This window comes from Dromiciops gliroides, chromosome 2 (assembly GCF_019393635.1).
Source record: "Dromiciops gliroides isolate mDroGli1 chromosome 2, mDroGli1.pri, whole genome shotgun sequence".
Taxonomy (NCBI): Eukaryota; Metazoa; Chordata; class Mammalia; order Microbiotheria; family Microbiotheriidae; genus Dromiciops; species Dromiciops gliroides.
This window is the reverse complement of record NC_057862.1, coordinates 471,690,641-471,718,052: the sequence shown is the minus strand read 5'-3', so window position 1 is coordinate 471,718,052 and position 27,412 is coordinate 471,690,641. Positions and strand designations below refer to the sequence as shown.

At 44.3% G+C, this 27,412-nt stretch overlaps 3 protein-coding genes across 4 annotated transcripts in view; 1 reads left to right on the top strand and 2 right to left on the bottom strand.

The window, feature by feature from the left end:
• Window positions 1-10,478, top strand: part of IFT172 (intraflagellar transport 172) — a 47,699-nt gene extending 37,221 nt beyond the window's left edge. The window contains 21 exon segments of the mRNA XM_043983243.1: window positions 4,951-5,010; window positions 5,012-5,059; window positions 5,262-5,331; window positions 5,334-5,361; window positions 5,473-5,504; window positions 5,507-5,535; window positions 5,645-5,737; window positions 6,521-6,547; window positions 6,549-6,638; window positions 7,481-7,591; window positions 7,759-7,878; window positions 8,861-8,872; window positions 8,874-8,922; window positions 8,925-8,960; window positions 9,124-9,179; window positions 9,281-9,379; window positions 9,649-9,672; window positions 9,674-9,712; window positions 9,714-9,804; window positions 9,901-9,992; window positions 10,389-10,478. Of these exon segments, the coding sequence (XP_043839178.1) occupies window positions 4,951-5,010; window positions 5,012-5,059; window positions 5,262-5,331; window positions 5,334-5,361; window positions 5,473-5,504; window positions 5,507-5,535; window positions 5,645-5,737; window positions 6,521-6,547; window positions 6,549-6,638; window positions 7,481-7,591; window positions 7,759-7,878; window positions 8,861-8,872; window positions 8,874-8,922; window positions 8,925-8,960; window positions 9,124-9,179; window positions 9,281-9,379; window positions 9,649-9,672; window positions 9,674-9,712; window positions 9,714-9,804; window positions 9,901-9,992; window positions 10,389-10,478 (1,296 nt within the window).
• On the bottom strand, window positions 10,452-12,388 carry KRTCAP3 (keratinocyte associated protein 3). 2 transcript variants are annotated; one of them, XM_043983242.1, is made up of 5 exons: window positions 12,315-12,388; window positions 11,747-12,081; window positions 11,407-11,595; window positions 11,176-11,309; window positions 10,452-11,007 (listed from the first exon to the last, which is right to left on the bottom strand). In XM_043983242.1, the coding sequence occupies exons 2-5, from the start codon at window positions 12,053-12,055 to the stop codon at window positions 10,986-10,988; spliced, it is 654 nt and encodes a 217-aa protein (XP_043839177.1). In that variant the 5' UTR covers window positions 12,056-12,081; window positions 12,315-12,388; the 3' UTR covers window positions 10,452-10,985. The 2 variants fall into 2 exon arrangements, with proteins under 2 accessions (XP_043839177.1, XP_043839176.1); XM_043983241.1 differs by having other exon boundaries at window positions 12,190-12,328.
• Window positions 12,389-12,396: 8 nt separating this feature from the next.
• Window positions 12,397-26,519, bottom strand: NRBP1 (nuclear receptor binding protein 1). The gene is given in 20 exon segments (XM_043983240.1): window positions 12,397-12,969; window positions 13,053-13,108; window positions 14,400-14,463; window positions 14,543-14,596; window positions 15,212-15,347; window positions 15,445-15,495; window positions 16,040-16,145; window positions 16,429-16,561; window positions 17,990-18,004; window positions 18,006-18,089; window positions 18,223-18,281; window positions 18,474-18,557; window positions 19,630-19,653; window positions 20,188-20,282; window positions 20,615-20,655; window positions 20,842-20,931; window positions 21,412-21,513; window positions 21,766-21,888; window positions 22,146-22,375; window positions 26,379-26,519. Coding segments are annotated over 19 exon segments (1,632 nt in total). The 5' UTR covers window positions 22,356-22,375; window positions 26,379-26,519; the 3' UTR covers window positions 12,397-12,864.
• Window positions 26,520-27,412: the final 893 nt, after the last annotated feature.

Sequence of the window (27,412 nt, the reverse complement as noted above, 5' to 3'; positions counted from 1 at the left end):
CAGTATGGTTCAATCTGCATTCAGAATCCACAGTTCTTTTTTCTGGATGTGGAGAACATTTTCCATCATGAGTTCTTTGGAATTGTCTTGGATCCAAATGAGATATTTGTAAAAAGCAGTTGGGGGGGCAGCTAGGTGGCGCAGTGGATAGAGCACTGGCCTTGGAGTCGGGAGTACCTGAGTTCAAATCCAGCCTCAGACACTTAACACTTAACTAGCTGTGTGACCCTGGGCAAGTCACTTAACCCCAATTGCCTCACTAAAAAAAAAAAAAACAAAAAAACAGTTGGCATAGTGCTTGGCACAGAGGCACTATATAAGGGTTTATTATACCCTTCCCTTCTCTACAACTGAAAGAAATTTAAAAATTGACAGGTTAGTGAAAATAAGATGTAATTTTTTTCCCATTCAAGTTCATACCCCTCACCCCAAATTTGTTTACAGTCTAGATACCACATTAAAAACCTTTGGTATTTAAAAAAAAAAAAAAAGAACCTTTGCTATAAAATCTGTGTCTGCTAGGCTGTTTTCTAGTTATCTCACCAGTGTTTGTTGAATAGTGAGTTCTTACTCCAGTATTTGGGTTTTGGGAGTTTATTCAGCACTATACCACTGTTTATTTGCTTCTGTAAAAAAAAGTGCTTCATATGTTCCATTGATCAATGTATTTTAACCATTACCAAATAGTTCTGATGATTATTGCTTTTCTAGTATATTTTTAGATCTGGTACTAATAGGCTCCCTTCCTTTTCACTTTTTTTTTTCATTATTTCCAATAAATTTAATTCTTGACCTTTTGATGGATTTCTTTACCAAATGAATCCTTCTGACATCATTCATCCCTCTACTTCAAAAGACCCATTGCCTACTTAATAAACTCCTGCAGTCTAGCCTAACTTGACTACTGTCTATCCCACATTGTTGTTCTCTCTTGCCTCTGCTTTTACCTTTGCAGTACCTCATGCCTGAAATGTGTAAGGTCTAAAATTCTAGCTGTGATTTCTAAAATCTAATGAGTGGTCACCTTAAATTAGAAGCTTTAGGAAGATTTTAGCCTTTTAAGTATTTATTAAAGTGTATTAGAAGTTAGTGAAGAGAGCGAGAGAGGGAAACAGATTCCTTATAGCATGGAAAATCCTAGTTTAGATCTATTTGGTATAACCAGAGGAAAAAAAACCTTACTTTCCTAGCAGCCCATGTGAAGTCCCCACCACACCAAAGTTCGGGAACCAAAAGGGCCTCACTTCCCTGCCGCTTCTCTGGAAGCTTCCTGTGAAACAGGAAACAGGGCCGTCCACACAGGACAGGTCCAATCTAATGGTTGGTAGCACAGATTGACACAACTAACAGGCGGTAATTTCCGGATGCCCAATCTGACCTTCCTGATGCTAAGTCACATGCATTCTTTTCATGGTGGAGCTTCCCTACAGTATCTTTCTCAGCAGGTTGGTAGCACTCTGATTCTCACAGTCCCCCCTGTGCTACATGCAAAGAAACATGGTTTTCCTCACATGAAACAAATAATGTCATAGATGCTAATGACTAACAAAGTAAAGAGAATGAAAAGAGAGAAAAAAGAAATTGAGAGTGACACGTTAATAGAGGCCTAAAGGGGGCACTCCCCTATTAGCAGGTAGACATTACAAACAGAAAAAAACTAAAGGGGGTACTCCCCTTTAGTAAGTGTACTTTATAAACAGTGTATACAGTGTGAAAAAGGAAAACAGGGAATATGTCCCATTTAAGTCTTTGGAAGTCTTTTCTGAGATGATTCTTGGGATATCCTCTGGGTATAGTTGCAGAATGGAAGTCTTTCAGGTGTTTCAGATGCTGGTAATCAGCCAGGAAAATTTCCTACAATATTGATCTTAAAACACAACTTTAAATAGCCAATAATCAAATCAAACAATGAAGGAGTTCTCAAAAAAACCAAAAAAAAAAAACATGTCTAAGGAAATTCATAATCTTAGTTGTTACACATGAAACATAATAAAAACAAAAATTGAAACCTTTCTCTAAAACTTAATATTACTATTCTCCTCTAAAACGTAATATTATTACCACTCCCCTCTGTGGACGATAAAATTGAGAAGACAATTGTGATAGTAATTAGAAAAATAATTTTTTATCTTTGTTTCATCACTTTTTGCATCATCTGCCTAATTATCCTTATGCCATTATGAGAAATTAAAGAATCTAATATAATTGGTTGCAGATGTCAAGGCCAAATACAACATTGTAATTTATCATGACACCTAAGATAATTATGGGGGTTAACCATAAAAGAACAGAGAAATAACTGAGTCAGGCTTAATCAGATGCATAGGATTGTGATGTCCATGACATCAGGCATATAGGAAGGGGAATTGAAGTCAGGTGTCAAATGAGATGGCCATAAACCTGGCCACCTGGTGCCATGTGGAGGAAAAATTAAACCAAGAAAATCCAACCTCGACATTTGCCAATAGCCGTTTTCTCAGCCTTTCCCAAAGCAGTGCAGTACCTGGACTTCATGCATGTCTCCCCTTATGCGACAGTTCAATGTCTGCTCTTGTATGTATTCCTCTTGTGATTGGATGGCATCCTGGCCAACTGGCATCTGGTAACTCAGAATGAAGGCAATTAATGTCTTAAATGATAAGTTCCATAATCCAAGTCTCATATGGATTTAAAAGTTGAGATAATAATGATCACAAAAAAATGTATATGTACCTTGACTCAGACTATAATATGACAATTATGCAATAATTCAAGTAATAACTTTTTTTACTTAGTATACAATTACTTTTGTAAAAAATCAGATGATATTTTACTTACAAGTTAAAAACACAACACAATCTTTTTTTTTTTTTTTTGGTGGGGCAATGGGGGTTAAGTGACTTGCCAGGGTCACACAGCTAGTAAGTGTCAAGTGTCTGAGGCCGGATTTGAACTCAGGTCCTCCTGAATCCAGGGCCAGTGCGTTATCCACTGTACCACCTAGCTGCCCCACAACACCAATCTTAAAGAATAAGAATCTCTACAAAAAATAAGCTCATACTATTAATTTCAAAATGTACTTGCAATAGCATAAGAAAGAAATCCTTATGTAACATTTGAGACTGACTTTTTAAAAATTAATTTAATTTGTTAAAGTCTAGAACATTTCTGTTTATTTCAAATATCTAAAAATCCCCAAAATTGCATATTATTATTTTGCAAAATTATGTCCCTATTTATGGTTAAAAAACCCAAATATTCCATCTGAGGTAGACACCATTGTACTTTAGACTTAGAGACCGTATGACCTCATTTGTGCTACTCTAATAAGAGATGGCAGCTGTCTTCCTGACAAATCTCAGCAGGTTGATTCTCACAAATGGGTTCCCTCCTTAGCTCCCTCAGCCTTCCAAGGGACCTTCCTCTAAGACCCAGTTGAGGTTCCATGACTCCTTTCTGCTTGCCCCAAAGCTCAAAGTGCTTTCTTTCTCCTCAGATTTCTGCATAGCACTGTGCCTGGACCTCTCCTTTTATACTTATCATGTTAACCTTGTGTTCTAGTTATTAATGTATCTTTTCCCCATTAGGTTGTAAGGTCTCTGTTAGAAGGTTCTGTGTATGGGGGAATGGGATGGAGTCTTCTTTGCATATACAGCAACACTAAGTAAATGCTCCCTGAATGGTCATTTTCATTTTGACAAATACTGAATTGGGCTGTCTAGAAATGAAGAAGTTAGGGTGGCAGCCATGGCATATGAAGGGATGAAGGAAAATGGATTGGATTGATGGAGGCCTTGAAGTTACTAAGCATTAATCTAGTCCAAACTTACACTTCAATAATAATGAACAAAAACAAACATTCAATACACAAGTGTTTATGCATGAAAGCATCAACTTTTATTATTTAGTTTGTCCTTTCCTTTCTTCAGCCCCAAAATATCAAGGTGTCTTGGAGTGCACTTCCTTGTTCCCTTGCTGGCAGGGGTCTGACCATGTCCATTTCCCCCAACTTCAGTAAATTCCAGTGGCTCCCTATTGCCTTCAAAATCAAATATAAAACCTCTGTTTGACTTGTAAAGTCCTTCACAATCGGCTCCCCCCTCCCTTTCTTGTCTTACCTTTACTCTCTTCCACATACTCTACAATCCAGAAATACAGGTCTTCTTGCTGTTCTCCCACACCTTATGTCTCCAGGGGCAGCTAGGTGGATAGAGTACTGGCCCTGAAGTTTCAGAGTATCTGAGTTCAAATCTCACCTCAGACACTTACTAAGCTGTGTGACCCTGGCCAATTGCCTTAAACAATCCATCTCCAGTCATCATGATAATATATCTTGCCACTGGACCCAGATAGTTCCAGAGGAGAAGGTGAGGCTGGTAACTTTGCATAGCCCTCCCTCATTTAAATCCAATTCAGTACAAGTCATGATATCTGTCATGGTCCTCTTAGAGAATGAAGGACAAACAACGATGTCCCATGTCTGTAAGAGGCTTTTCCCAATCCCTCTCACTGCTAGTGCCTTTTCTCAGATGTGCCCACCCATTTACCTTGCATCTAACTGGTATGTACATGGTTATTGCATGTGCTTTCCCCCCTTAGGTGAACTCCTTGAGGACAGGGACTACTTTTGCCTTCCTTTGTATTCCCAGAACTTAGCACAGTGTCTGATGTGTAGGAAGTGCTTTAATAAATGATTATTGACTGACAGAGGTCCAGAACTGGCAGATTCTTAAAAAAAGAAAGTTGGGCTTGAGGTTTATTAGGGTAGTGATAGTGAGTAGGCTCTTGAAGAGCATTGTGGAAGGAAGAACATCAGAGGAACTTGTGACCTGGGGGAAATAGCTTAGTTGGAGCATTTATGTGCCTAGAATCATGGAATAGCCCATTTATATTCTATGAAATAAACATGGTGGGGAGCCAGTACCAGGAATCTGACTCTTATCTGCTTCCCTCTTTCCATTTTTCCTCTAGGCAGCTGAACTCTCAATCAAGTTCCTACCCCCACAACTTAGTCTAGAAGTTGTTCGGGCCTGTAGGACCCCAATTGATCGGAATTGGCAAGCACAGTGCGGTGAGCAGGGTGCTGGTCAAGAGACGGGGAGTGCAAGGAAAAGAGGTTGCATTGGATTAGGGGTCAGGGCAGAGGTATAGATGCCTGAGCTCAAAAAAATATTTGATGGGCTAGAGATATGACTCTGGGAAGGAGGGGAATATATATAATTGGGCAGTGAGATGACAAATAATCTCTAATATTTGATTTTTAACTTGGTAGGCTGCAGAAGCTCTACCTGAACCTTGACCTAGTTAAGGAAGCAATTGATGCTTTCATGGAAGGTGAAGAATGGAACAAGGCCAAAGGGTGGCCAAGGAATTAGACCCCCGGTAAGTACAAAACCCTACCTTTGGAAAACCTTTCACTTTCTTTAGAGGTGAGAATGGAATGGGGGTATGGCTTCCAGCAATCAAGAAGTTAAGTAAATACTATCTCCCTAGGTATGAGGATTATGTGGACCAGCAATATAAAGAGTCCTGAAGAACCAGGGCAAAGTGGATTCAGTGAGTTGCCAGAAAATGCCAAAGTTGGTGGGGTAGAATTCAGGGAGGGGCAGGAGAAAGCTTCTCTCTTTCATATCCATGGAAATATTTCTCTTCAATTTGCCAATAGCTTGTAGGTGTGGATGTTGTGGCTGCTTTGGACTTGTATGTGGAGCAGGGCCAATGGGATAAGTGCATTGAGACAGCCACCAAGCAGAAGTGAGTATTCCCATCACCCCATCCCTAGCTGTTTGCTTCCACTTTTCCCCAGTTCCTTGTTTGCCTGCAGAGCATCAGTGTCTTTTTTTCATTTTAATTTTTTTAAATCATAAAAGTATTTTATTATTTTCAGTTACATGTAGATAGTTTTAGCATTTTTTTTAAGTGAGGCAAATTGGGGTTAAGTGACTTGCCCAGGGTCACACAGCTAGTAAGTGTTAAGTGTCTGAGACCGGATTTGAACTCAGGTACTCCTGACTCCAAGGCTGGTGCTCTATCCAACTGCACCCACCTAGCTGCCCCTAGCATTTGTTTTTATAAGATTTCTAGTTCTAAATTTTGTCTCCCCCCTCCCCCAAGACAGCAGCAATCTGATATAGGCTATACATGTACAATAATGTTAAACATTATTTCTGCATTAGTCATGTTTTGAATCAGAACAAAAGGGAAAAACCTCGAAAAAGAAAAAAAAGTAGAAATAATATGGTTCAGGTCTATGTCCAGATTCCACAGTTCTTTTTCTGGATGTGGAGAGCATTTTCCATCATTAGTCCTTTGGAATTATCTTGGATCATTGTATTGCTGAGAAGAGTTAAGTCTATCACAGTCGATCATCATACAATGTTTTTGATACTATGTACAATATTCTCCTGGTTCTGGAGCATCAGTGTCTTAAGGCTAACCTGATGTGAACACCAAAATACACTTGTTTCCCCTAAATCACTCAATGTTCTTCCTTCTAAGTCTGATCCCAAACCCCTTCCCCAACATCTTCCTCTCTGAGCAGAACTACAAGATCCTGCACAAGTATGTGGGCCTTGTACTCAACCCACCTGATTCGAGAGGGTGGCTGTGCCCAGGCACTAGCCCTCTACGTGCAGCATGGAGCACCTGCCAATCCACAGGTACTGCCTCTCCCCAGGGGAAACCTCACTAGAAACCCTATTTCTTCCGGTGGACCCTTCCCATTCACAGCAAAGGGAATAATTACTATCACTTAGATAACCCAGCCCCTCCTCAGAACCTCCTTTCACCCAAGTGTCCTTCACCTAGAAAAAATGGTACTTCCCTTGGAAATGCATTTCTTTGCTGAAACACACCCATATTTTGGAAATCCTTAGACTTTTAACATCAAGTCCTTTGCTGATGCATCAGAAACATTCTTTCAGTGGCTAATCTTGCTACTGGTAAACCACCCCCCATCTTTATTAACTTTTTTCCCAAGAAAAACATCATTCCCACTCCCACTTCTCCATTGTCTCATCTCAGTTCATTAGAGTCAGCACATCTATGCTCCAGAAGCTTATAGTTGTGCAGAGACTAGCCTTGTGTTTAGTTTTTAGAGGCAGGACTTGGAGTTAGCAAAACCCAAGTTCAGGCCCCCAGCTTAGATACTTTCTAGTGGTGTGACCCTGGACAAATCATTTATCTGCTCAACTTCAGTTTCTTAATTGTGAAACAGGGATAATAATATTTGCACTAACTTGTGAAGCAAGTGCTTGCAAGGTAAGCCACCAAAATACTATAAAAACACAAGTTTCTGGTATACCATCATTCTATTATTCATTAACATTTCCTTTTTTCCTCTTTCACATTCCTTTTGCCCCTGAAAAACCTAATTCTTTCCCTATACACATATATCCTCAGTTCCTCTCATTTAGTGTCCCCACCCCAAACAATGTCTCTTCTCTAGTTCCCAGTTCTTCTCACTGAGGACTCCTTTCTTTCCCACCCGAATTATCTCCAGAACTTCAACATTTACAAAAGGATCTTCACAGACATGGTGAGCTCCCCTGGAACCAACAGTGCCGAGGCCTATCACAGCTGGGCTGACCTTCGGGACGTCCTCTTCAACTTGGTGAGGGAGCCAGGACCTTCATTTACAGACACACATTTTCGTCACAGAACTACTCTCCATCTCTCTTAGTGTCCATGTTACAGGGTTTAATATCATTCAATCCCTTTGTATTCCTTTGGCCTCCAAACTAGGCTGGGATCTCACTTATTTTCCTCCTCTCCCCACAGTGTGAAAACCTAGTGAAATCCAGTGAAGCAAACTCGGCAGCCCATGAAGAATTTGAGACAATGCTTCTGATTGCTCATTACTACGCCACTCGTTCTGCAGCCCAAAGCATCAAGCAGCTGGTGAGATGGAGGGAAAGGGTGGAGGGGCCTTGAACATGGCTTCATCAGAATGCAAGCAGGTTTTTAAGTTCAGGCTGTGGCATCTTCTTAGGTTTACACAGGAGGTGTTGTTGCCTGGCAGCTAGGGTGATTACAGGAGTAATCTGGCTAACTGAATGTGAAACATCTCAGGTCTATTTGGGCAGTGGACTAATGTTACAACCTTATGGAGTCTTAGAATTAGAGATGGCATCCTCTATTCCTTTAGAAGGTCCTACTTACTTCTACTTGCATACTTCTTCATGGGGAACCCACAACTTCCTCAGGCAAAGCATTCCAATTTTAGACAGCTCTGTTTGTGATTAAATAGTAAATCATGTTCATATAGCACTTTAATGTTTACAGAGTTACTGTCCCTTAAAACAAACATGGAGTTAGGTAGCTAAGGGCACTGAGTCTCCAGAAGTCAGGTACACCCACAAACCCACAGGTAGTCAGCGTCCATGCCTACATTAGAATTGTGCAAACCTCGGCCTCTTTCTACTACATAGTGTGCTGCCTCTTCTAAGTTTTATGAAGTTCTTAAATATTACTGCTAAATAGGCAACCCATTGGTACTAAGGCTGACACAGCCCCATAGTCTCATTGTCACTGTCAGCTCTATTCTTTGATGCTTTCCCAGCTACATTATATAATTAATGTGGCAACTCCTATGATCTCTTTCTCCATCTCACAATATACATCACACATTTGTCAACACATTGTCTTTATGTACTTAGAATCATAGGCTCATAAAGCTGAGAGAGGGACAAAGGTAACTTAGAAGGACCTTGTTCAACTTGTTCATTATGAAAATGAAAAAAAACAGCTCCAGAGAGGTTAAATACTATTAACTGTTTGTATGTAGTGTTTCTGGGCACCTGTCTCTCTGAGGCTGCAGCCTCCCTAGTACAGAGGCTTATACCGTTGGTTTAATTCATCATTTTTTCAATCATATTCATAGGAAACAGTGGCCTGCCCGGCTTTCTGTGTCCCTCTTACGCCACACCCAACTAATCCCTGCAGACAGGCTTTTTATGAAGCAGGCACAGCTGCCAAGGTGAGTCCATGAAATGAGTAACTGTGTGGCCAAAGTATCAGGAGCTCAGAACTATAAAGAGTAAGGCAAGGAGACATGGGAGTGAATGTGAGAACTGAGGAATAAAAGCTGATTAACTAAGAAGCTGGCTACTAAATTCTCCCTTTATTACTTCCCACCTAGGCCAGTAGGCTGGGAGAACATGGCATTCATCTTCCTGAACCGCTTCTTGGATCTGACAGATGTAAGTCAAGAGGTAGCTATGCTAAGGGGAGTGGGTGACTGTGCCCAGAGAGCTCACTGTGCTGGGTTAGTCTCACCACTTTCCTCCTGTGGCTCCTCCAGGCAATAGAGGAGGGCACTCTGGATGCCCTTGACCACTCAGATTTCCAGGATACCGACATTCCTTTTGAGGTTCCACTACCCGCAAAGCAACATGTGCCGGTAAGGTCTCAGGCTTAGAAAACCCTGACTGGTCAGGTGAGAGTTCAGCCCTCCACTTCCTTTATGATCAGGTAACGGTAACATTTTCATTCATATTTCCCCTATGACAGGAGAGTACAGAAAGCATAGGGGAAATAGGAGCTTCCCTAAATGGGAGTGAGATCAGAAAAAAAGGGAAAGCAAAGACCCCTGCTATGTAGCCATGTAATAATCCAAGTTGAGTTCTGCCTCCCGTGCCCTACATATGTGAAAAGTCCTGTTCTTTCCAGGAGGCCCAAAGGGAAGAAGTTCGGGGATTGGGTGCTCACGGTCTCAATGGACCAGCGATTAGAAACAGGTTCTACCTCGGGACGAACGAGGTGCCTATGAGGCTTCACTGGTGGCAGCAAGTACTGGTGTCCGGGCATTACCCTGCCTCATTACAGGTACAGAACTTTCTTTGTCTGGGAGAAGAGCAGGAGAAGCATGTTTCTGATGGGTGCAGAAAGCAGACAGAACACACAAGTGTTCTTCTACCCCAGGGTACCCAATCCTGAGGAACAAGATTGAATTTAAGCGATCCGGGGAAGCAGCCAACAAGGACACTGGAATAAGTTTCTTATGGCCATCAAGGGTTTGCAGGGGAGACTAGAGATGTGGATGAGGGTGGGCGCCAGCAGCTAGGTGGCACAGTGGATAAAGCACCAGCCCTGGATTCAGGAGGACCTGAGTTCAAATCCGGCCTCAGATACTTGACACTTACTAGCTGTGTGACTTTGGGCAAGTCATTTAACCCTCATTGTCCCACCTATCTCCCCCCCCCCAAAAAAAAATTATGTCAGAAAGTCAGGTTGGGTGGTCCAGGTATAGTACAGGATGGGGGCAATGGGGGAGGGTGGTAAGAATGCCATAATTCACTCAGACTGTCTGGGGCTAGATAGCATCACATCTTGCCAAACCCCTTCCCCTCTACCAGGAATTCCAGGACATTCTCTCTACCAAGTAAGTTTTCTTTTATTTTTCCCCACAGACCTCCCACAGTCCAGTATGCCAAGATGTCCTTAAGTTCATTAGCCAGTGGTGTGGAGGGTTACCCAGCACCAGCTTCTCCTTTCAGTGACTGGCAGAGATAGAGAAACCACTAAGGCCCTGTGTTGCTGTGTTCTCCTACATTAAAGTTCTGAAAGTAACCTGGATCACTGTTTTCTTTCACCTGTAGTCATCCTTACACAGCCAAAGACAAATCATTTAATAAGTGGAAGTTGAAAGCACGTCCTTTATTACAATTATATACATCACAATCTGGGTTAGTTTTTCTGTGGTTTAGGATAAATTGTCACCCCCGTCTCAATCACAGGAACTGCTGGAGAAAAAGGGAAATTGGTAAAGGGGTGGTGGGGTGAAAAATCAAAAACTGAATTGGGGGGTAACAGGGTAAAAAAACAAAACAGCCTAAAGTGTGACACCTGGTTATAGATGTGTTAACTTTCTACCCAGACTCAGCTCCCTTCAGTAATTTTTTCCTAATGTCTCCTTACTGTCCCTAAACCCAGATTTTCCTTGCTTTCTGGATTTCTTGGCTTCGTTCCAAAAGCTGTTCATTTTCCTGCCTTTTCCCTTTAGGGAATTAGGCTCTTCTAATTCTGAAGCTAGCAAAAAGAGTAGGGTTAGGGCCCTGGCCTGGCCCCAAGTTCTGAATCAAATCCTGAGTTCAAAAACTCCCCATTGTCTTTAACGGCCCCTGCCAGCCCTTTCTTGGCAGCTCCTTCCCCTGTGTTTTGTTGTTCTTGTTGTTGTTGTTCTGTTTTGGTTTTTACCTGTTGCAGTGTCCTTCCTCCCCACAGGGCTTGAACCCCCGAAGGGCTAGTGCAGCCCCACAGCAATATCCAGACAAAGTAGCCTCGGCTGTAGCCATGAGCGCCGACGGGAGCCAAAGAGCCAGAGCAGTCTCCTAGAGGGCAGAGGGGAGGGGGAAGGCCAGAGAAGCGTTCTGAGTCGGCATTAGGAACAGAATGGAAGCGTGGATTCTGACTTGGGGAGATGCTTACGTAGATTCGGGTGGGGTCAAGGGGCAGTCGTTCAGCGGGTGCCAAAGAATCGGAGAGGCTCTGGTAGCACTGGGCAAGAAGGCGCCGACCTCCGTTGGCCACGGTCATCGAGAAGGCCAGGAGCAGCCCCAGGGCACAGGCGGCGGATAAGAGCAGGTTCAGCAGGGACACTGCCACCAAGGCCCAGTGCTGGGGGCGGGGCAGACAGTTAAGCGATCTCCCCCCCCACCCGCACGCTCCCCGCAAGCACACAAAGCCAGGGACGCTACTAAGAGACTCGGGTAGGGATCCCGGCTCGGGCACCCCCCTCGCCCCGCCCCGCCCGCCCGCTCCGCCTCACCAGCGAGGCCAGGAGGAGGTTCCTGGAGGCCAGCAGCGCCACGAGTCCCCGCGGCCCACGCTCTAGGGAGACAAAGAGCTCGGAGGTGAGCGCGAGATTCCGGCCCGCCCCGCCGGGCCCAGCCTGGCCCCGCCCAACCGGCCCGCTCACCAGAAGGCCCGAGCCCACGGAAACGACGTTGGCCACGGTGTACTCGGGAGTGATGCCTCCGTTGGGATTCGCCACGTGCCGTAGGACGGTGCCATGAAGCACGGCTCCCACCAACAAGTTCACGTGCCCCACTAAGATCAAGGCGAGGCCTGCGCGCATGAGCCGGCGGGGACCCCGGGCCGCATCTGCAAAGCACAGGCAAGGTGCGGTTGGGCACAGGAGCCCGCGGTGGGAGCGCGCAACCGGGGATCCGCGAGCTAAGGGAGCACCGCACCCCACCCTCGGGAAGTTACCGAATCGGCAGTGGCGGCCACGGCACATCCTGCTGGGAGCGCCGCGGGCCACCCGGCCGCCTTCCTGTATACCTGAGCCCGGCCCCGCCCGGCGCTCTCAACTCTCGTCCTGCCCTTCTCCCTACCTGAGCCCCAGCCACGCCCCTTGCTCCCTGGGGCCCGACAGCGCCCCCTCTCAGAGAAGGCGCGAAGAAACAGGCTCAGACGTTAGCAAAAGTAGACTTTATTACAGCAGCAACTGAGTCACACAGCCCCAAGGGGCCACACTGCAGCACCCTCCCACCTCTCCAGACCAGTCCTCCCTAGCGGGATTGTGTAATCAGCTTCCTCTGCCCCAACCTCTTTCCAGCACAGGCTGGGCAGGCTCAGGGAAGCTGGCGGAACGCCAGAAGGCAAATCGGCCACTCTAATGCCCCTCCACCGGGGGAAAGAGCAGCTGAAGTACCCCCCGGCTCAGTTCTGTGCAAAACAAGTAAACAAAGTGCAGGGGAAGAGGAAGAAAAAGGGAAGGGGAGTGATGGTGCTCAAAACCAGAGCCTGCCGCCCCCCCCTCTTAAATAATAAGGGGAGAAGGGGCTGCACTGGGTAATACTGACTCCCAGAGGGGAGGGGGCGGGGTAGAAGAGGCTGCAGCAGGTCTGATGACAGTCACAGCCCCGGACATTGAAGTAAGCACTAGGAAGAGACGGTGACAGCAGCTGAGTTGAGGGTGCTGTTCCTGGCAAAATTGAACTTGTTTAGAGTCTCCTCCAGCAGAGAAGTCAGGCGACTCTGGTCAGCCTAAGGAGGGAGAAATCAAGGTGAGGTCTGAAGTGAGGGGGGTAAGGTCAAAATGAAGCCAGGAAAAAGGAAGAAAACCTCACCTCACTGATGAAGCCCAACTGCACTAGCTCTGCAGCCAACTCTGGGATGTTTTCATCTAGAAGTGGGAGAGGAAAAAATACATTCTTATGGAGGTGAACTAAAAACATGCCTATGAGGGCTATGAGGGCCAAAGAAGAAAATGCAACTCTAAAATTTCTCAAGCGTAGGACTGATTAAATTGGCTGGGAAGAAAGTTATCCTTCCTCCCATAATCCCAATAAAAGGCTAAAGAGGACTAGGTTTAATCTCCCTTTTACACAGAATGTTAGGGTGAATGAAAGAAGATAGAAAATAGAGTAAATATCAAGGGGAGTGAATAGAATGGAGGATAATGCAGTTAGCAATAGTAATTGTGAAAGAAATGATGAGCTAGATGCTATCAGAAGGACTTATGAAAAATGTAATCCATCTACAGAGAAAGAACTGATGGTATATGAATACAGATTGAAGTATAATTTTTTGTTAGTGCCTCTTTCTTAAGTTACTTTGTTTTCTTTCACAACCTGACTAATGTGGAGATGTTTTGCATGACTGTGCATGTATAACTTATACTGAATTGCTTTATTTTTTAAGGAGGGATGAGGAGGGAGGAAGAAAATTTGTAACTGTGGGGACCAATTTTTAATTGGGGAGTGCTAGCTAAGCGGCTCACCGCAATACTGGGGCAAGGAAGGAGACTGGTGGCCTCTCTCAAAACAGAACAAGATTTATTTTAACAAGAACGAACTTAAAAAAAAACCACACAAACAGGATCAGTAGGATGATCAAAGAAAAGGAAATAAAATGGGGAAAGGGAAATTATAATACCTGAAAAAATACCACTGCCCAGGAATCAGCTGAAAATATGTAGCAGAAAGCCTGTCGCTTTCCAGCTTCCACCTAGAATGCCCAATTCTCCTCCCCCAAACCTAGAAATACCCCACGTAGCCCCAGCCAATGGGATGGCCGCTCTGACAGTCACATGACTGGCCTCACTAGGCTTCCAATCATCATAATTTTGCCAGGCCCATGTAGGTGTTGGCTAGTGGTGGGCCACACATGAGGTGCCAGAGCCCTGGCTACAACCAGTGGGTGGAGCACTGTGCAGTTTTCGGAGCCCCAGGCCAATGCGTGCTGAGGCATAAAAACCTCAAATAACAATTCTTTACATAACACAAAGTTTTTAAAAAATCATTATGAAAAAATGTGGGTTTTTTACAAGTAACTTGGAGGAAATTCTAAATAAATAAACAAACACACACAGAATGAACCTTTCCTACCAGGATTGAAGGTCTTTCAAAAGGCAAAGATTGTTTATTTACTGAGGGGAAAAGAGAGGTATGGAGGAAAAAAGAAGCAATACTCACTCGGCAGCAAGTCACAACTCAAATGCCGATTCAATTTGTCCTCAAGTTTGAGCAGGAGTGTCAGCTGAAATACAGCAAAGTCAGGAAAGGGAAGGAGCCCAATTCTCCCCCAGCCCCCAGTAGCTCTGTCCCCTGGGACTCACATGGTGTTTGACTCCTTCCTCTACTGATTCAATGTTGCACTGCATCAGCACTACCTGGGGGGGAGGGGGGGAAAGGGTAGAAAAGTGTTAACTCCAAGGAACCTCTTTACCTGAAATCTCTCTCTAGGATCTTCCCCTGAGACATACTACCACTTACTCAAGGGGAAATAGGACATCTGTCTTAGTATCTGAAGGACTATCATACATAAAAATGCCAAAACCTCAGAGGGTATGTAGGCCTAGGAAAAAGGGGTGTTGCTTGCCAACAGGTAGATTTAAGTTTAATATAAGAATTTCCTGATTATAGAGCTGTCCAAAATAGGTTTTGGAGTTGAACTAGATGGTACCTTACAATCAAAAAGTCTGTAATTCTAATATGTCAATTGAGATTTCCTGTAAAATTCAAAGATATTTCCATTTCATCACAAATCACCTTCACCTTCCAGATGAGCTAACATTCATATAACACTTTACCTAAATGTCATTTGAGTCTTAAAAAATATAAATATTATCACCCATTTTAGAGATGAAGCTGAAGTTTTATAGACATGAAGTGACATGCCCAAAGTCAATAATGGGGCAGAATCCAGATTTAAAACCTAGAGCTTCTAATTCCAAATCCAGTGACTGAACTATAATACCACACAAATACTCTGGCCTTCTCCTCACCTTACGAGTCTCTACTTCAGCTGGCTCAGGTGTTGGAGTCTTCACAGATGGGGGCACTACAGGTGAAGTCACCTCCTCTTGTTGGGGCTGTTGGGGCCGAGGTAACCCAAAGGCCGTTAGGGGATAGATACCATTTCTGGAGTGAGATTAAGTATGTTAAATAAGAAATCCAAAGGGCTCCACTGGCTTCCCATGGCCCTTCTTCCCCAAGAATACTGTTTTTCTCCTCTCACCTTACATCTTCAAGGAACTTATCCAATTCCAGAGCTGGTGACTGAGAATACCTTAAGAGGAAAAAAAGGGAAAGGCAAAGTTATTCACACACTCAAATAAAACCACTCTTGTGAAACATTTCATGATCCTTAGAGAATCCCCTTTTTAGCCTCCACACATAAATTCAACTAGACAGCTTATAAAACATTCAGACAGCTTGTAGACAAAATAGAATGCCCATTTGCCAAGCTCTCCCACTATCCCCCATGCCTGGAATGAACTCTTTCCTTGCAATCTTGAGCCTCTGAGGCCCCTTCTATCAAGGCCTAAGCCTGCTTTCACCTTCCTCCATGAAGTTTTCTTCCCTCATATCCCACCCTGAGGTAAAAGTGATTTCTCTCCCTCCTCAAATCTTTCATAGGTGCCTTACATGGACCTGGTAGGCCTTTCTATTCTCTCACTTCATTAAAATATTTTTGCATATGTCTCTCCTCTCTGGTCCCATTGGAGTGGAAATTCCATTGTCTCTGTACAGTACTGTACTGTAACCAACAGCACTACACGGTATCTTACATCTTGGTGCTCAACCACCCTCAACACCTCATAGTCACTCACAAGGTCCGATAAAGTTCCCTCCCAGGTCCTGGAGGAATTTCTGCCAGTACAGCATTGGTGTCCATATTCTTGGTGATCTCCTCCAGGGCATTTTCTGGTATGAGGTCTGGAGGACATGGATAAGTGGTTCAGAGTGGAAGGTTATCGGAGGAATAAGAAGCAAAGACATCAAAAAGGGCTTTTCCCCCAGAAGAGTTATAAGGATAATAAACAGGGGGAGAACAAAAAGGTGGTATTTGTCACATATTGGGAACACATAATGCTATGGACAGAGGACAAGGAGTGTTTACAAAAACAATCCCTTGAGGGAAGAATAGAATTCATGTTGCTGTCATAGTGGCATAACTATAGGGGCACTAGAATGGAAGGAGATCCTAAGCAAAACTTACGTTGATGTCCCACAATGCAATGTGCAGCAAGCAGTTTGAGTGAGGGCACTTCAAACAGTGCAGGGTGGAAAAGTAGTTCTCTGGCTGTAGGTCGACGAGCAGGCTCAGGTTGCAGGCATTTTTGAATGAACTCCTAAAGAATGGAGGGAGTTAGATTCTCTATTCATGCTCCCACTTCTTATTTTTCTGGTTCTTAGTCCCAAGATTTCTCAACAACTTTCACTTCTCTCATATTCCTTTGCAAGTCAAGTCACAAAAGCTCTGTCCTCTACCATCCCTCAATAAACTCATTCTTCTTAGTTGACTCCCAAATTCTATGAATCTCACCTTTCAAATTCTTAGCAATTTTCTTGCTATTTAATGTTCCTCTCCTAGCTTCTTTCTTGATTCTACACTTAGCTGGTTTTCACCTTTTATGGAAAACTTATCCTCTTTAAGGTTTCCAATCTTTTTTTACCACCAGGTTCAAAATCTAGTTATAGTTGGTCCTCCATCTATCTACTATATTTAACTGAAATTAAGGTTAGAAAAAAGGAATAGATTATGGGACAAAAGACTATATCTTCTTCAGTAACTTCCCTACCCAGATTCTCTATTCTAGTCAGACACTATTCCCATTTCCCAATCTTGGGACCCTGAATTAACATCAGCTCCTGAAATATTTTTTTTTGTCCTAAAATTTATTCATACAATCCCACTGCTATTTCTTATATAGGCTTCCTCTGAAAGACAAACTTTTTTTTTTTTAATCTCTGGCAGGTACTGCCTTGCCTTTGTTGGCTGAACTGAGCATCCTCATTCCAATCCCATCATTCAACATTGAAATTATCCCTGATTCTCTATCTATCTGATCCAAATTCTAATCTACTGACCTCAAGTAATATTGACATCAGTCTTTCCCTATGTACTCCTTATCTCTGGTTTCTGTAGCATTCACCTACTGAATTCCTCATGGTTCACCATCTCACACATTTGTTCCTTTCTAGTCCACTTCCACCTCATCTCTGCCATTATTCCTCTCCATCTACCAAATCACACCCTTCTTATTAAACTCTAGGACAATTGATATAGGATATATATCCAAGTGGGTAGGTATACTAAATAAGAGAATTAAGGGAAGGAATCCTAGAAATATGAAGTTGACAGTAGGTGGGGTACAGTGGTTAAAGTGCTAGATTTGGAGTAAGAAAAATGAGTCCAAATCTAACCTCATACATTTACTAGTTTTAAGACCCTGGGCAAGTTACCTAATCGCTCTCAGCCTCAGTTTCCCCATATGTAAAATGGGAATAAGAACAGTACCTACCTCTTAATTACTTATGTGTAAATGCTATTAGTAGTTATTATCAAAGAACACAATGTCTCTGAAGTCAGGGAACCTGGCTTAAATTTGACCTCTGAGGCCTACTAGTTATGTGAACTTGGGCAAGTTAATCTCCCAGTGTCTCAGTCTCATCTGTAAAATGAGGGAGTTAGATGAAATGGCCTCCTTCCAACTATAAAGCTATACCTATGACTGAACAGAAAAGGGACTGAGAGTAATAATCTTGAAGTTGCTCACCCTCTGAAGTGGGGTACTCAAGTAGCTGGATGGCACTACTGATAGCCTCCTGTGGCACATAAGATGAGTCTCCATTTCCCTGAATCTCCAGCACTGCCATCTGGGGTGGTTTAACAAAGTAGAAAAAAGATGCTGCCTAAGGATCTACATGTTGACAATATGACCCACAGGCCTCAGGAGACTGCCTGATCTTCATCCATTTTCCCTCATCTTATCCCTAATGGAATCCTCACCTCCAATGCACACATGCCGAAGGAGTAGATGTCCACTGCTGTTGTCACGTTAGTGACTTCTGGGAAAGAGACAAGGCTTAGGGTAGATAAAAATGGAAAGCTGAAAGAGCCCCGAATTTTGTTCACCATGTGGACAAGGACTAGAAATCTGACGCAGCTTACTTCTTGTATGCCAGTAAGCCAAATGTAATATAGGAATTCTGGGATAGGGAAGTGAGGGGCTGGAAGTACAAGTGAATAAGATCCCTCACCTCCATACTCAGGGGCAAAGAAGTGTAGATTCTTCTGTTCTTCCCGACAAGTCTTCACATGATTGTTAATGGTGTCAGGAGCCACTGGGAGTGGGAGATGCATCTTCAATTTGGTGGTCATCACGAATGTACAGCTCCAACCCAGACAAAGCCCAGCTTTCCTTTATGAGTCCCATTCCCAGTCCACTCACCTACCCACCCTGAACTATTTTGTATAGGATCCACACTGTCACACAGGTACATCCCCTCCTCTTAGCCCTACTGGTCCTCATTCTGTGTTCTTTCCCCACTGACAACATAGACACAAAGGCACCACAGCCATATGAGACCTTGGGTTGGTCAGTAGTCTGGTCTTTTATGGAAAGCCTTCTACCAAGGGCCCTCCAGCTATCTAAAATAGTAGGCTAACTGCCTATGTCCATCCCACTCCCCATCTCAATGTTCTCTAAGTCTGGTGTTGGTTGTGCCCCAATTTCTTCCTCCTACCCACTCCTCTGTTCTATAGTTTCTAGCTTAAGCTGCCAACATGGGAGAGTAGGAAGTCAGTCCATTCTGTTCCCCTTGTGTCAAGGTGGGGACCTTGGGAATTTTGCTGAAAAAAGGCAGGAACTGCAAGTGCATGACAAGTGTATAGCTTTCTTCTTACTCTCCCTTGGCTGACAGTCTCCAAAGAAACTGAAGTCCAGAAGTGAGCTGACAACCTTGAATAATGATCCCACCTTTAACGCATCCTACTTCTTATTCCCTGGCCCCCCAAAGTAGCCTTCTGCCCTGCACCCCTTCCCCCAAATTTCCCAAGATCCTGCCTGCCACAGGGCTGAGTGAGGAACCAGGGCTGGGCCCATTTTTGGAGTCACTCAGGTCATAAGACAACAGCCACAAGTCACAGAGAAGCATGGTTTGGAAGGGACCAACCTGATGATAGGGTCTGAGGAATGTAAGGGGTAGGTGGGCCAGCCAGACAAAGTCCACAAGGAATAAGCAAGTTATGAATGGGACAAGCAAGTACATGACTAATGGGGGCGGTAAACTAAGCAGGCATAAGGGTAGTAGGGAATAGGTTCTTGCTCCATCATTGCATGCTTTGGGTAGCCAGCCCCAAAGGGAGCAAGGGGAGCACAGACAGAGCCCCAGGTGGGGCAAAGAGAGCTCTCACCATTAGCAAAAATCCTATGAAAGACTGTTGGGAACAGAGCAGCCCGTAAGCGGGAGGGAGGAAAACAGAGAGAAGTCATGAGCGATGGAGCGGCCAAGCCCCAGACGAATGGACACACAAACAGCACACCAACACAGCACACAGAAATGCAATACACTGCACACAGATACATAGCACGTGGACAGCACTCACAGCAGGCACAGTCTGGAACCTCTTTTGACAGGGCTTACAAGGCCCTACTGCCTAAGCATATACCAGCCCATCCCCATTCTAAACAGATACACCCTCATTACCTAGTCTTTCCCAAACTGTCTGATAAATCCCACCCACTCAAAGTGAAGCTAATTCTCTCAAAAAAAGCTCTAGTTGAAATTACTCTATGCTTCTCCCTTAAAAGACTCTCTGTTTATCGTGCCCATGATCTACCCTCCAGCTTAATTTGTACCTTTTTTCCCCATTTCATGAGTTTTCTCTGCTTTCTTCCTATCTTTCACCTTAGCCCATGATTCCCATTTTCCCCTGCCACTCCCCTGACCTGAACCTCAGCCTCCCCCTCACCAGAGCCAATCTTGATGAGTCCATTGTGCTGGATGAAGATGGTGTCACAGGTCAGGTTCCCATGGATGATTGGGGGGTCACAGGAGTGCAGGTAGCTGTGGGGGCACTGGGCTGTTAGAGGGGCTACTAGAAAACTAGGGACAGGGAAACCCAGGGAATAAAGGAGCTAGCATGAAAAGCCCTGCTGGTTATTACGAAAGGTGCCCCCACACTCTGGGTTTTCCACCATGCCAAATGCTTTAGATAATTGGAAAAGTACTATAAAAGAGAGGTAGGAGATGGTGTTATGCCTGGAAAATTGAAAATAATTTGATAAGGATGACCCACTGTCATCCAGACATAGCATTAGAGGGCTAATGGGAGGTGGGAAAAGGCAAAGAACAATGCCTTGCAGTCTATGGGAGGAAACTAACAAGAAACCACTTACCTAAGAGCAGAGAGGATCTGTGTGCACCACCGTTTCCAAGCCTAGAAGACAGGAGCAACCAGGTATAAGAAGTAAACACATCATTCATCCCTAATAACTCAAACCAGGTACCACACTCTCTCTCTCTCCTCCATACTTAATGTCTCACCCCCTCCAACCCCAGAGTCAATATAACATTCTTCAAACTTCAAACCCATCCCAGCCCCCTAATTACTTTCTGTCCACACCTTTTCATTCATGGTCTTATGGTTCTTCTTTGTCTTCTTCAAAAATTGTTTCAGACTCCCAGATGACATGTATTCTGTGATAAAAATCACCTGAGGGGTAGTAGTAAAAAAAAAGAAAAGAAAAGAAAAAGGCACAGTGAAAACTTCTGAGTGGCAGAATTCCTCACCCATTTTGTGGTCTAAAAAAAAAATCAGATATGGGAAGGCAATCCAGATTTTAAAAAATAAAATAAAATCACTTATCTCTTAAATAGTTTGTTGTTTTTTTGCTCCTTTGGTTCGGAAGAGCAGTTAAAATTTACAGAAAAATAAAAAACTTTTTTTTTGGTGGGTAGCAAAAGTGACAACTATTGGCCTTGGGAAAGCCCTATTTACACAGACAATAGGTAAGTCACAGTCCTGCACAGAACCACTCCTCACTTCCAGTCCCCTCCCACCTTTCACACCTACTGATCCCAGTTCTGTTTCCAAGCTATCTTGTTCTCATCTGTAGAGTAGAAAAAAGAAACAGGGAACTGCTCATCTTCTTGCACTATTGGGGTTAAAAGAATGCAGGAACAGATTCCTTACCCTGGCCTTGTTCTCCTTAATGTCAGCCCAATACTTGTGGAATTTAACAATGTTGAGATGTTCTAGCTGAATCAGATTATCAAATACAGCACGAACTTTTTCCTGTAGGCAGAGAACAGTAAGGGAGAACTCAGGAAACCATCTTATAGATTACATTTAATTCTCCATACCCCCTTCTTCAGATTATTCTGACAGTGCTTGCAAGGCCCTATTGCCTAAGCATATACCAGCCCATCCCCCAAGGCTATCCCCTTGCCCCCCACAGCCAGCTCCCCGACATCCATTCCACAGATGCTAAAACACTTTCCTTCAAGCCCTCTTTCTTCTCAACCAATTCTATTCAGTATTACTCACCTCCTGAAGTTTATAGTTCTTTCGCTCAGAGAACTGCACCTCATTCCACACAACTTCCACACCCTCCTCTGTATCCATTGCTAGGTAAGCACTGTCAATGCCTGGTACATTCCGTTGGTTCACCTGATAAAGACAACTCCAAGTGAGAAGTGTGTGTGTGTGTGTGTGTGTGTGTGTGTGTGTGAACTATAATTTGCTAGTTATTATTCATTCACACAGGGGAAACAGTATATATCACACTCAACCTATACATTCATCTCCTTCTACTTATGGTAATGTAACTCTCTCTCCTATCTATTTAGTCAAGCCCTATGAGGCTCCTTTACCCAGTTTTTTCCTCTTACCCTCCCTTCACCACTAAAGCCCCCTCATGAGTTCACCTCTTCTCTCCTCTTCTGCCAACGCCCACAGGGTGACTCTTCCAGGATCTCAGACTCATCTTCACTCTCTTCCTCTTCCTCTGGAGAAACAGCTGAAGCTGTGGAGGTCACTGGAGGTGACACAGAAGTCAACCCTGGAGCTGAAGATGAGGATTCTGCTTTTGGGTCTGAACCACTGCTGGGTGCTGTTTGGGTCTCCCCCTCTGACATGCTGGAATGAACACTTAGGTCTGCAAAGGTTGGGAAAAGGTAAGATTTAGACCTTAGTTGTGGAGTGGATCCACAGACACCTTATTCCACAAATCCTAATTCCCCCATAAGTCAAGAAAAAACAAATACTTCCACATATTCCTTCCTAGTTTTCCCAACTCTAATTCTGAAGTTAAAACCAATCCTGCTCTATAATGTATTCTAGCTCCTTTTTTCCTAGGCCATTTAAGTGTTCTTACAAACATTAGAAAGAGAAGCTAGGAGCTGTCATTGCAGCTGAATTTGGATGGAGATCCAGAGAGAAATACACGAAGGATTATGGCAGCTTTATCTTCCACACTCAATCAGTGACTCCTCAGACCCAATAAAGTGGCAGGGTTCTGGTTCTTCTCAAGAGAACAGAACCATCTGGAACTTTTTTTTTTTACCACCCTCACCTTTTCTTACTTGTGCTCAGTAATGAGATTCCATAGGAAAGACAGGACTGGTTGACCTTGCTAGTAACAGTCACACCCAACTTATCCTAGGTGGGATGATGGGTCCAGGCAACAAGCCTTACAGTCTCTTTCTTTCTTTCTTTTTTTTGGTGAGGCAATTGGTGTTAAGTGATTTGCCCAGGGTCACACAGCCAGTAAGTGTCAAATGTCTGAGGCTGGATTTGAACTCAGGTCCTCCTGACTCCAGGGCCGGTGCTCTATCCACTGTGCCACCTAGCTGCCCCAAGCCTTACAGTCTCAAGGGCAGAGTGTAGCCTCATCAGTAGGATTGAAGGTGTGTCCTAGGCAATATCCAGTGTCTAAGGACAATCGTCTATGGTCCAGCAATATAATGCTCCCATTCAAGCCCCTAAGCTAGGTAACTAACTACTCCACTCACCTAGCCCAAAGCAGACCTGGGACACCCTACTCCAAATCTCTAGATAGGAATAATATTAGTATTCTAGAACTAGGGCTAGTCCTCTCATTAAAAATGTCTCCCACTCAAAGGACTAGTCCAGCCAATTCATGAAGAAATTCTTCCATAAAGCCAGGTGACTGGTAGGCAGTTCAATGATCTCATCCCTGATGACCTCACCTTGTCCTGTGATATCAGTGTGGTACACATGGGTGTTGCTCAAAAACATCACATCACTCACATATCCAGTGAGATGTCAACCTTAGGCAATATATCTGGCTGGGTACAGCCTATTTAGGGCTCCATTATGGATCTAGGTCTACAGATAAATCTATTTCCTGCCTATTCAAAATACCTGGTAAAGATTTGGCTGTTCATTAGTTTTCCATTCCAAAAGTATGTGGTCTCCTATATAGGGTTGGTCATGAGTCTCCATATATAGTTCAACAAATCCCAACTCTCTGTAGCCTCTGAATCCCTGAATCAGATATAGAGGTTTCTCTTTGAAATTCAAATGACTTCAAAATTTGTAGTGGCCTCCTTCCCATGCACATCAACAGTAGGATAGCATAATTTTCTGTGTATTGTTTCCCCCAAACAATATAAATTCTTTGAAGGATAAAATTGCTTTGTTTTTGCCTTTGTAATCCCTGGTGCTAAATGTAGCACACAGTTAAAAGTTTAATAAAAATGCTTATTAAGTGTGGCACAGCAGCGGATAAAGCACCAGCCCTGGATTCAGGAGGACTTGAGTTCAAATCCAGCCTCAGACACTTGACACTTACTAGCTGTGTGACCCTGGGCAAGTCACTTAACCCTCACTGCCCTGCCCTCCTGCCCCCCTAAAAAATGCTTATTAAATGAATGAGTAATACCTGGCTTTAAATTATAGGAAAGTGACTTTATTTAGGAAAGAAGATTCTCAACTTCTAAACTTCAACAACTTTTCTAGAGAGAATATAGTAACTATTAAACTGATTCCATACCCTTGAAATTAAAGATTGAAAAGAACTTAGACCTAGAGTGCTGACTGACACAGGACTTGTACAGACTGAAAGTGCTATCCACAAAGTAAATATGCTACTCTCATAATGTTTATGAATTTTTAAAAGTGTAGACTGAATCTATCCCATATCTCTTTTTAGAAAGCAGATCTCTATAAATATATATTCAATCTCAATCTGATATGATTTCTTTTTAATATCACAAACTAACAAAAAATGACATTAGATTGAAGATACTCTTTTTAATTTACCATCTTTGCCTATCATTATTTTATGGAAGTTTTAGAAGTTCAGCATTGTCAGGACTATTAAGGACTGTATAACTTTTCTGTCTCGATTACCCTAAGTAATTGCCCTCTTCAGGGGCTTAGGGATGAGGGGTCATTCTGCTCTCTCTCTGAAATGCAACTAAAAGAATGAACGTGTTCCCCCACTTTCACCTTTGAAAAGCTTAAGATAAGGAAGTCCTTATGAGTCATTCCTATAAGTGATCTTGTCTCTCAGGATGTAGGAGAGCAAACTTAGCTTCACCTTCTAGTGGGGGTATTAACTGGCTTGATAAATTTGCTTCTCAAATCCTTGGCTTAGTTAGACTTTACTCTGTTGAGCCTGAATCCTCTTCTAGAAATGGGCTCTAAAAATCATTCTTAGTGATAAAACATGATTGGTTACCATGAAGTTTCCAAGGACCAGTTACTTCCAACAAAAGCAAAACAGTTACTGATAGACCAGTACTGGTAGAGAAGTACGACTTTCAGGTAGGTGTCAAAAGGAATCTTTGCCTTTAGAATTCACATGCCAGAAGCCCACAAAAGACAATGAGATTAATAAGTAGATTCTGAACTCTGGCTTAACACAATGAAGCAATACAGAATGAAAGTCATAGCCAATGCCTCATCAATGCCAGGCTCTCAAAGATTTTTTTCTTTCTAGATGTGGTGTCCAAGATTCCAATATTAATATCAATCCATTCAACAAGCATTTATTAAAACATCTACTGAGGTGTAGGGATACAAAGACAAAAAAGAAGTCTCTTTCCTTAAGGAGTTTATAAATTCTTGTGGAAACTATGCAAAAAAAAAAAAATATATATATATAAATAAAAATCAAGTACAAAGTAAGAGGGTGAGAGCATGAACAGCTGGGATGAGGATCTGAGATCCACCCCCAAGGGGCCACTTAAGAATACACGTTATGGAAAGGGGGGCCCCGGGTCATAGCCTTAACTACTACTATACAAAGAACCCCTACCAGGCCAAGGGAAGGGATTCCTACCTCAATACTGCCCTCTACCCACATCCTGATCAGAGACAGGATGGAGGGGGAGTGGTGGTGGGGATCATCGGCAGTGGAAAAGAACCACAACAAAATTCTACCTGAGTGTCTGCGTTCTAAATCCCCACACATCTGGCACAATGTAGGCACTTAATAAATGCTTCCTGATGGAGAGATTGCTACCGAAAAACCATAGGCACAACTCTAAGGCGTTCGACAGCCACTGTTTTGTTACGTGTTGCCGGCCGGGCGCCGAGAGCGCAAAGCTAGGGCAGGGTCTGAGTTCTCTCCAACAAAAGCCTGGAGGCCCCTTGCAGCCCAGCTCGTCCGGAGCTGACCTCACTGGGGTGCGCTCGGCATAACTGGAGCCCGAGACATGTGGAGCTGGTGGCTCCGCAGTGAGCAAGGGGACGGAGCGCCGGGTCTCGGGGCAGGCCCGCTGACACTTCCCCGGCAGCGGGACGGTGGGGCTGCGCGACCCGGGGCGTCCGTCCCCCGTCACGCGGGGCTGTCAGCGGGCAGGAGGCCACGCCCACGGTCAACCGATGGTTCGAGGCCTCAGTCCCCTAAGCCCGGTAGGCCAGTCACAGCCGCGGGCGAGGCGGTTGGAGCCGGTGGCCCCCTAGATGAGGCGAGCTGCTCCCCCTCGACCTGAGGGTGGGCCATACCGCTACGTCGGGGCTCAGGGGGAAGGCCCAAAGCCGGAGTGGGGGGGGGGGGCGGGGGAGACGGGACACATGGGCCGGACAACCAGCCTGGCCCCTCCGCCTCCTCTCCAGCTCCCCCACCGGCCTCAACTCCGCTCTCCCCTTCACGCTTTTCTCCCCTCTCCTCTGGCTCACTCACGTACGGGCTTCGGTCCCCTCAGCCTCCGCTGCAGGTCCGGCTTCGGTTCTGCCTCCGGTTCCGGTTCCGGAGACTCTGTCTGCTCTGTTGGGCTCAGCTAGACTAGGCGCTGCTCTCACAGCGGCTCTCCGCAGCTCAACCGAACTCTGGGCCCCGCCCTCCTTATCCGAACCAATTGGCTAGCGGTGCTGAGCAGATGCTGGAATTCTATTGGTCGAAGTGGACGACAGCGGGAGGGGAGGTGCCCCTCCTAGCCAGTCAGTGTGAGGTGTAGACAGTTTTGTCCCACCTCCCTTCCTTTTCACGTCAGAGAGGTTTCCCCTCCTCTTCTCCCCTCAGCGCTCCAGTCAAAGAAGTCAGCCTTTCAGTCTGGTCCGTCTGGACCAGCGGCCTGCCCCTCCCCCTCGCCCCGCCCCGCGTGCTCCTCCCTCTCTCTGCCCCTCTCGGAGTGTCAGCTGGTCTCGGATTCCACCGCAGGAAGACTGTTTACTTCCTTCTGGGGCGATGTGGCAAGAGGTAGGCAGACAAAAGAAATTAAACGCAGCCAATAAGACTGCGCAGTACAGAGGAAGCATTAGATTTGGAGTAAGAGGATTTAAATTTGAATCCCGCCCCTGCTTCTTGCTACCCGGGTGACCTTCGACCTTTAGTCTCTCGGTACCTCAATTTCTTTATTTGTAATATTTGTAATCTGATCTTCGAGGTTCCCTTAAAGCTTTAATTCCTATGACACGGCAGCCCTTGAGGGGGTCTGCCATCAGTTTAGGATAAGAGAATATTACAATAAATTTCTTGAAGGTACGAAGTGTTTCATTTTCGTCATTGTATCCATAACATTTAACACAGTGCTTGGCACATTTTAAGTGCTTAATGTTTTTTGATTAATAAATGCAAGATAAACGCTGATAAACAGCAGGACTAAGGAGATATACCTACAAACCAGCCTGTAACAGCTAAAATATGCAAAAAAAGTGTAAATTCATAATAATTCTCTTGTTTTTACATAGCATACAATGCCTTTCAGAACACTTTCACAAG